Here is a 14,116-nt window from a genome sequence, read left to right as displayed (position 1 = left end):
CTATACAATCAACAAACATACACATACATAAACACACCATACAAGTAAAAGAATATGCATGTCATGATGCAATGCAAAACATGTGACATGAGTTTGGTTTATTTTATTTGGGTGATCTACTGATCCAAGGCATTGATAATTAAGCACATGCAATTAGGGTTTTTAAATAAATTGCAATGGCTAGGGTTTAAACCCTAAAATGAGGTTTTATTGGCATCAGCCAAATAGATTAATTCAAAATGTTTATTTCTCTGTCCCTTGCGATTGTGACGAGTGTTTGAACTCCAACTACTATCAAGGCAAGTTCAATTTGATCATGTACCCATTATTTTATTATGCACTAGATTTTAGTAGTTGCATTGTTAGGATTATTATTGTATCTATGCTAGCTATTATCTGTCCTAGTAGTATATGATATCTTTGTCATGACCTTCACCACCAATTGCCATCGTAGTAGTAAAATGCTATGCTATGATATTATACGAGGATGGTATTATTACAATGTGATACTATTGAGTTATAAACATAGTTTTTCTAGTGTATGGCAAAACAAGTAATTCAATGAACCGTTCTGGGTGGGCTGCTTTGAGTATTCGGATGTCGTGACGTTAGGTCCATTTCTATGGGTCCCTCTGAGTCGAGTTTCTGTGGATTCAGAAACGGATCGTCCATGGACGTCTCTCCCGTGGATTCGGGGAGCGCCTTCGTCACAATGTGGGATGCCACCCGGGATAACCAGAGACTGGACTAGTTTCCTGTTTAGTAGCTTCCAGTACAACCACATGGTAATATGGGCTCTGCCTGGATGGAGTAAGAAATGTTTACCCAGATCCGAGGGATTGTACTGAGGTAGTTCTGTAGGTGGGAGCGCGGGTCCCTCAGGTGGTTTGGGTGAACATGTTCTGAAAATTCTTGAAGTCGATGCCGTCCTACTCCACCCGGAGGACAGCAAGGGATTAACACGTCGAATTCTTGTGGGTAAAGTGTACCACCTCTCGAGAGTGTCAAACTAAGTACTTAGCCGTGTCCCCGGTTACGGACAATTATGAGCAACTGGATATTGGGGCTGTAAGGAAAGTCTCACTCATCCCAATTTCATAATAAAACGAATGGATTGAACTGGGTAGGAGCATTGATGTTTCTACTCAATGTGCCTATGTTAATAGGAGCATGGGTGTTTCTACCCCGTGTGCAATAGAATTCAAAACTATTTGTCTAAAAATGATAGGATTTGAATACTGATACTTTTCATGCAAAATAGCCAAACCCCACTTAGCCAAACTATGCATGTACTTGGTAGATCCTTTATAACTCCAGTGAGCTTGCCAATACATTCAAATGTATTGACCACGTAGTGGCTGCATTTAATAATACAGGTAAAACTGACGAAGAGTGAGGTTCGTCGACATTTCTTTGGGTCATGTGCTTACATTCCAACATGCTCTCTCCTCTGGGAGTAGATGATGCCCTTTTAGTCTACTTTTCCGCTCCAGCTTCATGATACATTGTTATCATGATTTTGAACGTTATTTGTTTATGCTGGCCTAGGAGGTCATGCAAGTTTGTAAGTACAATTTAAGTTCTGAATGATACGATGTAATAAAGTACTTTTGACCTTTGTATCTTGGTATTACATCTTGAACTGTGTGTGCTAGTGAGTCGATCCAAAGACTAGCACAAGTAAGCACAGAGATCGAACCCTTGGTGAAGGGGGATCGTTTCATTTCCCCTCAAAATAAAATATATAAAAATACATTTGCCCTATAAATGCCTCTAGGCTATATATCTATTTAAATAAAATACTTTTTCAACTCCAAATAATTATCCAAAAATTATGGGATAGCTTATATATGCATTAAACCCCTTTTATACTCAAACCCTATTGGTTTGAAAATCCAAAGTTCAAATGGGTGGAAACCCTAAGGTTCAAGTTGAAATTAAAACTTTTTAAAACCTTTTTGAGATTCAAATTTGAATTCAAACGTGCAATTGTGGCATGATGCTTATGGATGCAATGCATATGTAAAAGTTTGAAATTTTTGGGATGTTACAGGAACTTGTTGTTTCTTTCATTATTTTTTATGATGCCTCCCGCGTGAGCCGTTCGCCTCTGTAGGAGAGTTGCAGCTGCATCCAGTCCCGCGAACCACCACATAAGACTTGGGTGTGGATCACAGTCGCTTGTGTGTGTAATGTTTGACGCACTCGTCTGTATCATTTCTCGTTTGTGTCTTTTAATTTGTTCATGGGTTTTCTTAGCCGACGTGAATAATAGTACTAGTTGAGTCGCTGGGCCCAGATATCTGGACGATCACATAGTTGATACCTGGAGCAGACATGACAAGGTCAACGTTAATCATTCCAAAATTCGTATGCCGTGGAAATTGCCATTTCATGTGCGTTTATTCCCTTGGGCAGCCCATTTAGTTCTGTTCCGATATGTCTCTCACAAACACGTCCGTGGGAAGATGGATTCTTATTACTTCTCCGAGCTCATGAGCTAACGCTCTTATTACTTTTTCGCGGACATGAAGTCAGGCGTAAGAAATATTAGGTTCGGAAATGTCTGTCAAAGTTAACGCCTCAAGCTGTACCATGGATCATCAGGGAAGTGTGCACCAATGTCGGATAACGGTTACGTATATTAAACTTGGGAACATACTTTGGTGCGCGGGTAACAAAGCATGTTCTGCTTCTCTTAGACAGACTTCTGGAGAATCTTTGCAGGAGTTTTCATTGAACAGTGTGCCCTGAACAGAGTACATACTTTTCCATATTAGGTGTTCAATGAACTGTGTAGTGCTCTGGATATAGAAATAAAGGTTGGTACGACAAGTGCACCTTGAGCATCACCATTCTTATCTCTAAATTTTGAACAGTTTTGATGTGGCTGGTAATTTTAAAGTCGCGATCATATCTGAAATGCTGACTCTTGATAGTAACAACAACAGCCAATCAACAGAGAAACATAGCCACCACGAACTAAGCAACACAGGTTATTATAGCAAGACGCGAAATCAGCAAAAGGCTTTCCATTGCTTAATTTACATTTCACACGCTGCCATATAAGAATATATCGCAGCAAAACACGTACGATCAGTTCACAAAGGTAACACGAAAGTCATCACTTCCTAATAAAACAACACATCGACACGACAAGCAAATGTTATGGGAAAGATGCTTCCCAGACGTAAAGTACCCAGCATGATATATTGTTCTTCAGCCCCAAAATGACAAAAACGAATGGGCTCTGGGTCTTCCAACATAGGCATATATGCTTACTGCTAGTTTACGTTCGTTGCATGGCGGACTGCTTACCTTTACACACCTGTCAAGCTGCCGTCTCGCCGGTGGAGCTGCTACTCCCGTCCGTGCCTTGGTTCTCACTGTGTAGCTCGAGCACTCGACGATGGATGTTTGAGTGGATCGCACCGACGAATGTCTCGCTTGCTGCTAGGTGATACTCTGGATGTAGCTCTCCGTTCTTGATCAGTCGGATCCCACAAGCGTTGCACAGGGGGCTCTTCTCCCGCGTGCCTAAGCGCCATTGCCTCGTCTTCCTTGTGAAACAATGTTGGCACATGCGATCATCCTTTGAGCGTCCGCGAGCCCCCCGACGCTGCTTGAACCGGTCTCAGCTATCCTCTTACCACGCTTAGCGCCATCAATCAGCTTGTATTTGCGAGACGATGGATTGTTATGCGTGGGGGCAGTAACAGGGAGCTGAATGGCTGGATCAGTAACCAGGCATGCAACTGGCGAGGACTGCATCTCACCACGAAACGTACCAACATCTACGTTCCAGGAGTCCATGCTTGCCCGGTTGCCACGATGCGCAGAGGAAGGACTCCAAAACTCCGTCGAAAGCACGCAGACAGCGGATCTTTCAGCAGGGTCATCAGTACGTGTAACACTAAGCTCAACAGTTGGTGCTAGACCAACTTCGGCGACTGTTGATGCAAGTGCTGGCAGTGTACCGGAGCCGGGCACTTCATGCTCTCCACGAACCACGCCAGTCGGTGGGTGAACACGAGTTAGGGTTTGTCCCTGCCCAGTACACGACGAGTTACATGTTTAGGACTTAGAACATAAGTTGGGAAGCAACGAGCATAACTGACAAGAATAAACACAATGTGATTGAGGGTTGGCATTGAACCTCTATGTCTGCCCCAGCAACCGGTGGAATCATTGGAGATGTGTCGATGTTGCTGACGATTGGGTCATCCAGCACCCCATACCACAGATCAACACCCGGCGAACCGAAGAAATCGCTGATAGTTGGTGCCTTCGTTACTGGCCAAGAGAGTTCGTCCCGTTCTGGAAACCCGTCGGTGCCGAAATCGTCCTCAAATTCCTGGGCTTCTTTGATCCACAATAAACAATCGGGATAAACGCAGGCGTAAGAGTGGAACTAACGTACGGAACTAATATTTAATGGAGGTTCATGAATAATTTGTGGCAATCATAACAGATCTTTACAAACGGGGAACAAAGACCAGAGCCGATCTTGTTTTTTACCTTGTCCCGGATGCAGGTGAGGACGAATCGAGGCAGCCGAGCAGTACAAAAGCTGGAGAAAGATGAAGCCTGGCGACGAGTACATGGTGGGGGGGGGGGGGTGGGGGGGGGGGGGAATGGGACGAAAAGGGGGGCAAGCACCCATGCGGGCAGGCAGCAATGGTAAATACTTTGGACGACGCGGGACCGACAGACTTTCCCTGAAATGCCCCTCTGAGGGAATTTCTGTCTTCCTTCCGTCGTTAACGGCCGTCTGATGGTACGCGCGTATACCAAGGCACCATACATTAGATCTAAGTTTGGCCCTGCAGACCCACAGCTGCTGTCCAAACCTGATCGAACCGGTGATCCCGATTACCACGCTCGAAGGTGCTTAATCTTCGACGATAACTCGCTTAATCGCGTGGGTAGCATGCTCCTCTCACTTACGAGCGCACACGTTGGTATGTATATTCTGGACATCCGAGAAAAAAAAAACAAGATGAAAAAGAAACAACCCCCCCCCCCCCCCCCCTACATCGTTACAATGTAGTCAGTATTCATCGTATCATAAATAAGAACACGTGTGTGGTACTATATATATTCACTGCCAACAGCGAATGGTGCAAACGGTACTTACATGATGGCAAAATACAATTCGGCCTGGCATGGTTATGTCCTGTATATTTTAGAGTATGCCTTACAGGAACACGGTCGAACATTTTCACAATCCGTATGATACAGATGTAATTACCATTCTTAACGACGCGCGCTTTTATTTTAAGGTCCCGAACGCATCACACGTACCAATTCCGGCAGCCTAACCACACTCACGTGATCTTTACGAACAGAAGGTTCGCACGTGGTGGGCCCCATTTTCCCCAAAACGCTCTCGTGGAATATGGTCAGGAGAGGTGGATCGTTGCTTCGTTATGTGCCTATGTATACCCGCCCAAATCAAGCTCAAGTAGTACGCAACCAAGCTATCTAGGCCTTCTATAACTCCACATCCATAGTTGATCCAGTGCTAATATAGGTGAGCAATGTCGTCCAGCTCTAGCGCTATGATGAACTGAGCAGAGCCTCTCCCTCTCGTGACCTGCCCTTTCTGCGGTAGAGCCGAGGTCGAAGTATTCACATCTTCACAGCCAGCGACACGCGGACAACGTTTCTACAAGTGCCCATTTCACACGGTAAGAATCAACAACCATTCATCCTATAGTGCTTTTGTAAATATAGTATGGACTCATTCTTGCTGGCTATTGTAGGGCACGAGAAACGGATGCAATTTCCTGAAGCCAGAAGAAACGTACGCGAAGTTCTTGCCGCGTGAAGGAAGAATGGAGCGGCACAATGTTCTGGCCGCAGTTCCTGGATTGAACCACGATCCGTACTACCACGGGGCAAACAATGCCACCAACGATGCTCGTTCTTACATGGAGGGACGTCTTCGTTCTCTAGAGCAGAAGATAGAAACGCTTATAATTATGTGTAGTTTGATTGTCTTACTTACTGCCATCTCAATGTTCTACACGTGTACTGTAGCTTGATTCTGATGCCTAAGCGCGTGCCTGCTTTCGATAACAAATAAATAAAGCCCAGTTCACCCACCCGTATGGTCCCACTTCTCAAACGATACAAGGTACTATGAATGTTTGATGAAACGTAAACCAGGAACGAGGCATACCCGCTCTCACGAAATAGCTGGTCTCGTATACAACGTAGTATTAATGCTAAGCTACAGATAGATCCAATAACTGATTGGATGTGGGGAAGGAACGTTCGCGAGTTCCAGGGCTATGAGTTTTTAAATGGACCATCCGGGGGGGTCCCATGCCTGTGCATCCGTCCGTTGGAACAACTCTCTTTCCCCAGCCAACACACAAATCTACATTTGTTCAATTTTTTTTGAAAAAAAACATCGTCGCCCTCATAACCCATTCCGACAACCGAGCGCGGAGACGTGTGGTTGATTTCATGACTGTGCATAGCTGTCTCGCAGAGCCATCTGCGCCCAGCGTAAAAATCGAAGCACCGCCCCATCCAGTCCGTCTGCTTTGAGAAGCGAAAGAACGATACCAAAGACACGTGAACTAATAGATTAATATATGACACAGTGATATTTTTGTCATGAACGTGGAGGTGAATACTCAGACAATGTATAGAAGACTACAATGGAATCGCCACAACTGGCTGCTATTAGAACGTTTCCCTCACGTATATACTTATCTCTAGCTTGTTGATGTTACACTGCTAATGTGGTTCGGTCGCTTCATCATTCATAATTGAACCGGAAACAGAAACAATAATTCACCGGTGGATGGTCCGAGCAAAGCTTTGCGCACACATCATTGACAGGTGTACACACGAGAGTGACCGCGCGTACATTTTGGGAGCACGCGATGGGAATCTCACGTTGGCATTTCGGGACCAACACTTTGGCTTGAAGATCCTCGTGCGGTCCCGTCCTGAGGAAAAAAAAAACCAAAAGTGGTGGATTCGCCTGGTACACCACGTGCCCACACGTAGCGTATTGGAGGTTCAATGGCGGCATGCTTTTTTAGGAAACACGGGCCACCCTTTCGCAGTATCCAAGTATCCATAATCAAAGAGGACGCACGAGATGTACAGTTCTATTGAGGCCAGCGGTTCTCGCTATATATAGCAGGTTGTGTTATAAAACATGGCTCACCCGTCGCACCTCATCTTCAATTGCTAGCTAGCACCAGCTTTTCCACTATAGCCTGCATGGACGGCAACAACAACACTCCTCCACGTTCTGGCCGTCACAGTTCCGTCGCTACCAATACGAGCACGGAGGATCGTCCGGTGGTAATAGGGCACAAACGCGGAGCCATCCTGTGGGGATGCCACCTGCACGTGCCCATGTAATATCCTTTTATACTAAATATACGCCGAGGGTTACATAGAACTGCATGAAGATAGCGATCATTTTGTACAAGTGGCTCGTGTGCGCTAGATGTGAATGTGTACTAATGATTATTTTTCACAGTTGCCGGGGGGACGAAAGGATGCTTCCCGTCACGGCTAAGCAGCTAAACGACGCAGCTGCCAACGAACGGGATGGGTTCCCCCCGGAAATTTCCGGTGTGAGGCCAACCACACTAAGCGCATGTTAAACCGAGCTACGTTTTTTTGAAACTTGAGACCAGAGGCTGTCATTGTGAATTACTGAAGAGTACTTCACAGCGGGTACTCGTACGTGTAATTAATGAATGTACGAACACGCGTGCAGGTGCGCCTCGTTGGCCAACGATGGGCTGTACGAACGTTTAGTGAAAAGGTATGCTTCCAGCTCGACGACTGTACCAGGCACGTGACTTGCACGTACTGGTTAGTATTTCTTGCCCGAAGTTAGTAATCGCACATACCATTGACAGTGGCCTAATATTAGGCCTTCCCAGGTTAACCGGGCTGCCATCGGATATGGACGTTGCGACCACCGGGTACGAACCACGTCGTACCATGACCTCGTCTAGAAAGAATAAATGTTTGTTATATATTATTGAAGCCTGCACGACATGTGTTGAATCCTGACTATTCGCTGGAAGTAGTATCATAGCTCATTGCATATATTTGAGACCTACAATCTGCATCCATGAATTAATCTCTTGCGAATACAGAGAATCGAATTTCATAGAGGTCGTGGGGTGCCCGGAGGTAAAAGACTGTAGACCAAGCGTCATAGTATCGAATTTCAGGTACGTGAAACACCCCCGTGAATGTTGATGCATATCTATTTTTTTACGGATAGACAATAATTTCCTCAGTCCATGCAACATATTTCCAGGGAAATCACAAACTTCAATGACGTAACGCAGCACTACTTGTATTGCATATACACGCATCTCGACCTGCGGAGGGTAAGAAAACATTCAATACATTTTCAAATAGAATACGTAGAGTGCATTGCACAGTCCTGATAAGAACTCCGAAAGTTAACGCTAAATCGTAAGGTATTATGAAGGCATCCGATAACTATATTTCACTGAACAGCCTCCATCACCAAGTAGCGCGAAGCTCATCGAAGACGTGTATGAAATCGTCAGAGACTATACTGATGAGGGGTATGTCCTTTCATTTGCTACCATACAAGGAATCACTCTCCCGCGACCCCATGCAACATCCATGTCTTTCATCTTCTTTATTGCAATCTTAGGTTTTCCGTCATTTCGTGAAACAGGGATCCTGGACTCACATTTAGGTTCATCGCAAATAGTGTTAATGCCACTGAACCTGTGCTAAGGTACGACTAACTTTTGCGCGAAAATAATAATTTAATACGACACCCCTAACTATATATGGAATATTTGGAGATGGTTGAGAATTTCTATCCTAATTATCATTATTGACCAGGGCGGCCATCAACAAACTCATTGAGCAGCGCAGGATCCTTCGAGTGATCGGAGATGACAGATACATATTAGCACACCGATAGCGAGGCTTTTTCCTACAGATAGTTGTTCCTTGGCAATACCGCACGTTGCCTCTTGAAGGTTAATTGCTCGCGAGGGACAACTGGTGGTTAGGTGATTTGCATTTCCGTTTTATCTAGTGTCACGGTGTTGCGTCCCGTCCCCGCTGAATGCCATAATGTGGCAACTTTATTAGTATCTACTGTATAATAAGTGCGCACCTTGAATTGTTCTGATGTTAACTTATGCTGCGTAATGTTGCATAGAAAACAATGTCAATTTACCAGTAACTCTGTACATGAGCAAACATGCAAAATGTTTGGGTAACGGTACGTCCAAAGCTATGCCATTCTACATCTACTCATGTACGTGAACCGATAGGTGCAACGTTCTTGCATGGTCATCGACAAGGTTTGTGCGCAAAAATCTACTAGAAACCCTAACGATTTTGCGTTGGGTTAGGGGCCTCAGGACGACGTGAAAAGCAGCAATCCCTTCCGCCGAGTACATAAGTTCCCATGACTTTCGTATTGTACGTACATATACAATGTATGTTGGCTGACACGGCTGTTCATGCGTGGGCAGTAAGTTAGTTCTGTAGATCCAATCGGTTCCAAGTGATATTTTTTCATCTGGACTCCGTCTTAGATCCGTGGATCTATTTGCATTGGTCGTTCAAATCCACTCATATGGGGTCCGTTAGGACGACCTGTCGTAGCCCGGGGCGTAGACACCGGGCGTGAGCGGCACCCCCTTTTAGGTTCGGTAGAGGGAGTCGGGGATCGCTCCGGCGAGCGCCGACGAAGCTAATGTCAAGCGTGAGGATGCACACAATCGTTTTTACTCAGGTTCGGGCCACCCTGAGGTGTAAAACCCTACATACTACTTTAGCACTCTTATTAGCCAACGAACAAGGGTTTATAGGTTGCCGGGGAAGTTCCCGGGCGTTCTCTCCTTTTCTGCTAACAGCTACTTGCTATTTCTAGCCAAAACTAGTAAAAAAAACCGAATCCCCCCTGACCGTTGGCAATGGTCCTCTTTTTATACTCAAGGGGATACCACAGGTGCCTTGGTGCATGGGTGACAAGTGGCGAGCAAAGAACTAGGGCAGCTTGCCCTCAGTGTGCTGGCTTGCATGCATGACGAGTAGCCCTGCAGCTAGGGTGCTACGTGCCTAGAATTCACACCGGGCCAGTCACCGTAGGCTGACTGGCCGGGAAATCCCCTTTCTATCGAAGCATTTAATGTTCGCTTGTGCTTCATTCCTCGCCCTGACGAGCCCTGCGCACAGGGAGCCCGCCGAGCGGCCACGTGGCGTTGTTGTCCTGCCCGCTTGGTCCCGCTCCTGTAACGGGTGCCTGCGCCCAGGAACGCCCTTTCCGGCAAGTGACCTCCCCGGGAAGCGCCCAGGCGGGAATTTTACCGCTGCCCTCCAGGGCAACCCACGCAGCCCGGCTAGCCCTGCCGGGCTGGTGACTTGCCGGACAGCTTGTGCAGTGCTGCCCGGGGTGCGATCCTTTCAGGGAGCAAGCGAGGTGGCCCACGCGTCATGCGGCAGTGGTACCCCGGGTGCCACTGGTGCGACAGTAGCCCCCGGGTGAAATCTTCCCTGGTCGGTTGCCGGGCTACGCCCTTAACCGACGCGCGGGTCCCGAGCCGTTTCAGGTCCCTATCTATGCGCTGCTCTAGGGACTCTACTGTTATGGGCAGAGTAGTGGGCGCGAGATTTCCGCCCTAACCTCCCCCTTAAACACGGGTGGTTAAGGCCACGCCCTGCACTACCCTCTTGAAGCGTAGTTATCCCCAGCGCACCCGTAGAGTGCGGATGTGACCGTTGCTTAGCACCGGGTCGTTATAAGACCCCACCGCTGCGGTGAGGAGTAAACACTTAGCCCCCCAGCCTTTCCTCCTCATCCCTAAGCTTCCTTGCGCCTAAACACTTCCGCCCACGTCCCCCAGGGCGCCCACTGCTCCCAGGAAAGGGAAAGGCTCCAAGAGTTCCGCGGCCAGCAAGAGCAAGAAGGCTCCCAAGAAGCCCATCTCGGAGAAGGACCAGAAGAAACGGGCGCTGAGGGCCACGCACGCCTTCTTCCGGCCCAGCTACAATGGCGAGGGGCTGGACAAGGTCTGGCACGCTGTTGCCTTTCGGTTCAACGAGTACGAGGAGACTCTCATATTCCCTGCCAGCGTCGAGCACCAGGAGAACGACTTCCGGGTGTTCGCGCGCTTCATACTCGCCGGGTTGGTGCCTCCATACTCCTTGTTCCTCCACGCGCTCATGGAGGCGTACCAGCTTCGGGTGGCGCAGCTCCACCCCACCTCCCTCTTCCTTGTCGCCGTCTTCCAGTTCCTCTGCGAGGGGTTCGTCGGAGTGATGTTGTCGGTGGCATTATTCCAGCACTACTTCTACCCGCGCGTCGAGCAGGCAAAGGCGATGTCGTCGAGGTGGTGTTCCGCGCCCGCGACCGGATGAAGTCAGAGTTCATCGTTCGGTCGGAGAAGAAGATCAAGAAGGAATGGCGCGTGGACTGGTGCTGGGTTCACGTGGATGTACACAGGGCCTGGGGACACCACCCGCCTCCAGAATGGGGGCGTGGCCCCGGATGCGATCCGGGCGTGGGTGAAGGGGATCACCGGCGAAGATGCCCCCTTCACGGAGCTGCCGCTGGGGGCTCCCTCCCTCCACGCCGGCGTCCAGGCCTGCACCACATCATCTGCAGCTACCCGCCCTGCAATGAGTGGGGGTTGATGTCGGAATCCCCCGCTCGGACCCCGCGACCCCTTCCACCCGCAGCCCGTGGGAAGCGGGTGGTCAAGGAGAGTGAGGGAGAGTCGGAGCTCAGCTGGCCCGACCTCGAGTCTTCCGGCGACGAGGCGGGTCAAGTTGGCGGGACCTGAGCGGTCCTCTCCGTGGAGGAGGAGGAGGAGGACGAGGACGACGCACCCCTGATCCTACGAAGATCAAGAGCACCCACAGCAGCGGCCACCTCCGCAGTGACCGCAAGCGCCGTGGCGGCTTCCGCGGCGACCGGGGTTGCGGCAACCCCACGGGTGTCCACGGCCCCGCCCAAGCGGGGGCTCTTCCGGGGCTATGAGTTCAGGCTCAACCCCCCGAAGGACGGCACCCCGACGGGAGCCGGCAAGACGGGGAGGACCGACTCGCCGCCCGTCGCGCCGAGCAAGAAGCCGCGCACCCGGGCCCGTGCCAGCGCCGCCAACGCGCCTGTCGCCGACCCAATCCTAGTGGAGGAGGAGCCGGCAACAGGTACTGATCCCTTTTCTGGTTCCATTGTTTATGTTTCCTCTGCCCACTGACCCGCAACCGTACCACCTCCCTGACCCGTAGGCGAAATCCTGCCCGCGGCGGGCGTCCCGGCAGCAGAAGCCGGGATAGAGGGGGAGGAGGCTCCTCCCGCAAGCACGGCGGCCCCGCAAGGTACTCTCTCATAGCTTCCTCGCGTCCGTTGCCGGGTACCTCAATTTAGCTTTAGGTTCTAATTTTTTCTTTGTCACAGCCCCCACCGCACTCGCAGCGAGAACGGGCGATGCGGTGGTCGATCTCGGCTACGACGTCGAGGATGCGGAGATGAGGGAGGAGCCGGAGGCGGCTCCCGCGCCAAGCTCCACCGTGCCGGACACAACTGTGGCGGCGCCCACCGTCGCTACCGAGGCGGGGCTCGGCGGCGCGTCGCACGGATCCCGCGGCCACCCAGCAAGAGGTATCTCCTGTCGGGGGCGCGGCAACTCCACCAGCCCCGCAACCTATGGGCGTGGGTGTGTAGGAGGCTGCGGCAGGGGAGCAACAGGCGGCTCCACTGCAAGTGGACGACGCTCCGCCCGGCCAAACAGTGGCGGCGGGGGCCTCGTCGTCATCTGCCGCTACCTCCGGCCCAGACTTCGGCATCCTTGCCGAAGCGACTTGGGACCCAATCACCTGGGACCCAAGCATCTACGATCGGAGGCACTAGTTCCTTAACGCCATCAAGGAGCAGCAGCTGGCGTTCATCACCTCATTCAACCAGGTGAAGGAGTGCCAAGAACTCACGAAGGGCTAGCTCGGCGTAGTGCGGCAAGCCATCGAGAGGGAACGGCAAGAGCTCTCCTGGCTACGGGAGGAGACGCGCATGGCCCGGCAGGCCAGGGATGAAGCTGCAGCGCCGGTCGTCCCCGAGGAGGAGCTCCATCGACAGCTGGAGGCCCAGTGCGCCGAGCACCAGCAAGCTCTGGACCCGCTGGCCGCGGCGCAGGAGAAGGCCAACAAGGAGCACGAGGAGGTGCTCGCTACGGCCCAAGCTCGCCTCAACGAGAAGAGCGAGCTGGTCAGCAGCTACCTCTCCCAGCTCCAGGGGCGGCGCACCAAGCTGGAGGACCAGACCAAGACCGCGGAGGACGCGGCAGCAGCGTTGGCACGGCGAGAGAAGGAGCTCAATTCTGCCAAGGAAAAGAGCGTCCAACTCGAGTCCGAATTGGCCACTGCCCGGGGCAAGCTCGTCAAGATGGGCAAGGACAACGTGGCCAAGGCCACGGAGATCTTGCGGCAAGCGGAACTCCTCCGCCAGGCCAAGCACGCTGTGGCGCTAGCACGCGGCAACCACGCCACGCTGGTGGAGCAGCACCGGAGGGAGACCGTGAAGCTGATCCCGTTCTTCTCCGACATGGTGGGGAAGCTCGGGGCACTTGACGTGTGGATCTCCAAGTGGTGCGACGGGGAGATAGCCTCGTGCGCTAGGGAGATTGCTGAGACGATCCTCCCTCGGGTGCACCTCCACCACCCGGACTTCCCCTTCGAGACGTTGCTGGACGCCTGGTCAGACAGTGAGGACGGCCTTACTCACTGCAAGGCGGTGAGCAGGTTCGTCGAGGAGGTGGTGGACCGGATGCAAAGGAAGCCGGAGCCAGAGGCGGAGGCCCCAGCTGAAGACCCCGGCAACTAGTCGCCGCCGCCCCCTGCCGGTCCTCGTTTTATCTTTGTGTCTTTGTTCTTGATTCCTGCAAGTATCGTGCTTGGCGCCGTTGAACAATTGATGTTTTATTAGTCTATGTAATCGTTCACTGTTTCTATGAATTTCACTTTCTGGTTCTACTTGGTACTTGCTTCTTGTTCCAGCAATTGACTCGCGGGGTGGATCTTCAGACCTTCGTGTGTTATGCCTTGTGTTGCCGGGGACTCGCGCGCCACACAC

The 14,116-nt window shown here is 50.6% G+C and overlaps 2 protein-coding genes and 1 long non-coding RNA gene across 6 annotated transcripts; 2 read left to right on the top strand and 1 right to left on the bottom strand.

Moving 5' to 3' along the window:
• Positions 1-3,091: 3,091 nt before the first annotated feature.
• On the bottom strand, positions 3,092-4,600 carry LOC112271054. Its single transcript, XM_024459962.1, has 3 exons — positions 4,519-4,600; positions 4,157-4,362; positions 3,092-4,047 (listed from the first exon to the last, which is right to left on the bottom strand). Exons 2-3 carry the CDS (start codon positions 4,187-4,189, stop codon positions 3,538-3,540), a joined length of 543 nt encoding a protein of 180 aa, XP_024315730.1. The 5' UTR covers positions 4,190-4,362; positions 4,519-4,600; the 3' UTR covers positions 3,092-3,537.
• Positions 4,601-5,464: 864 nt separating this feature from the next.
• Positions 5,465-6,107, top strand: LOC106866166. Its single transcript, XR_001406084.2, has 2 exons — positions 5,465-5,690; positions 5,766-6,107. It is a non-coding gene; the product is annotated as an uncharacterized LOC106866166 (long non-coding RNA).
• A 1,095-nt stretch (positions 6,108-7,202) lies between these two features.
• LOC106866169 (replication protein A 32 kDa subunit B-like) lies at positions 7,203-9,175 on the top strand. Of its 4 annotated transcripts, none has more exons than XM_024459802.1 (8): positions 7,203-7,385; positions 7,511-7,801; positions 7,899-7,964; positions 8,142-8,219; positions 8,309-8,381; positions 8,515-8,585; positions 8,702-8,764; positions 8,875-9,175. In XM_024459802.1, exons 2-8 carry the CDS (start codon positions 7,734-7,736, stop codon positions 8,954-8,956), a joined length of 501 nt encoding a protein of 166 aa, XP_024315570.1. In that variant the 5' UTR covers positions 7,203-7,385; positions 7,511-7,733; the 3' UTR covers positions 8,957-9,175. The 4 variants fall into 4 exon arrangements, with proteins under 4 accessions (XP_024315570.1, XP_024315567.1, XP_024315569.1 ...); XM_024459799.1 differs by having other exon boundaries at positions 7,511-7,851; positions 7,923-7,964; XM_024459800.1 differs by lacking the exon at positions 7,203-7,385 and having other exon boundaries at positions 7,401-7,851; positions 7,923-7,964.
• Positions 9,176-14,116: the final 4,941 nt, after the last annotated feature.

This window comes from Brachypodium distachyon, chromosome 2, assembly GCF_000005505.3.
Source record: "Brachypodium distachyon strain Bd21 chromosome 2, Brachypodium_distachyon_v3.0, whole genome shotgun sequence".
Lineage (NCBI taxonomy): Eukaryota > Viridiplantae > Streptophyta > Magnoliopsida > Poales > Poaceae > Brachypodium > Brachypodium distachyon.
Note: the sequence above shows the minus strand (reverse complement) of the source record. Positions and strands in the feature narration are given on the sequence as shown.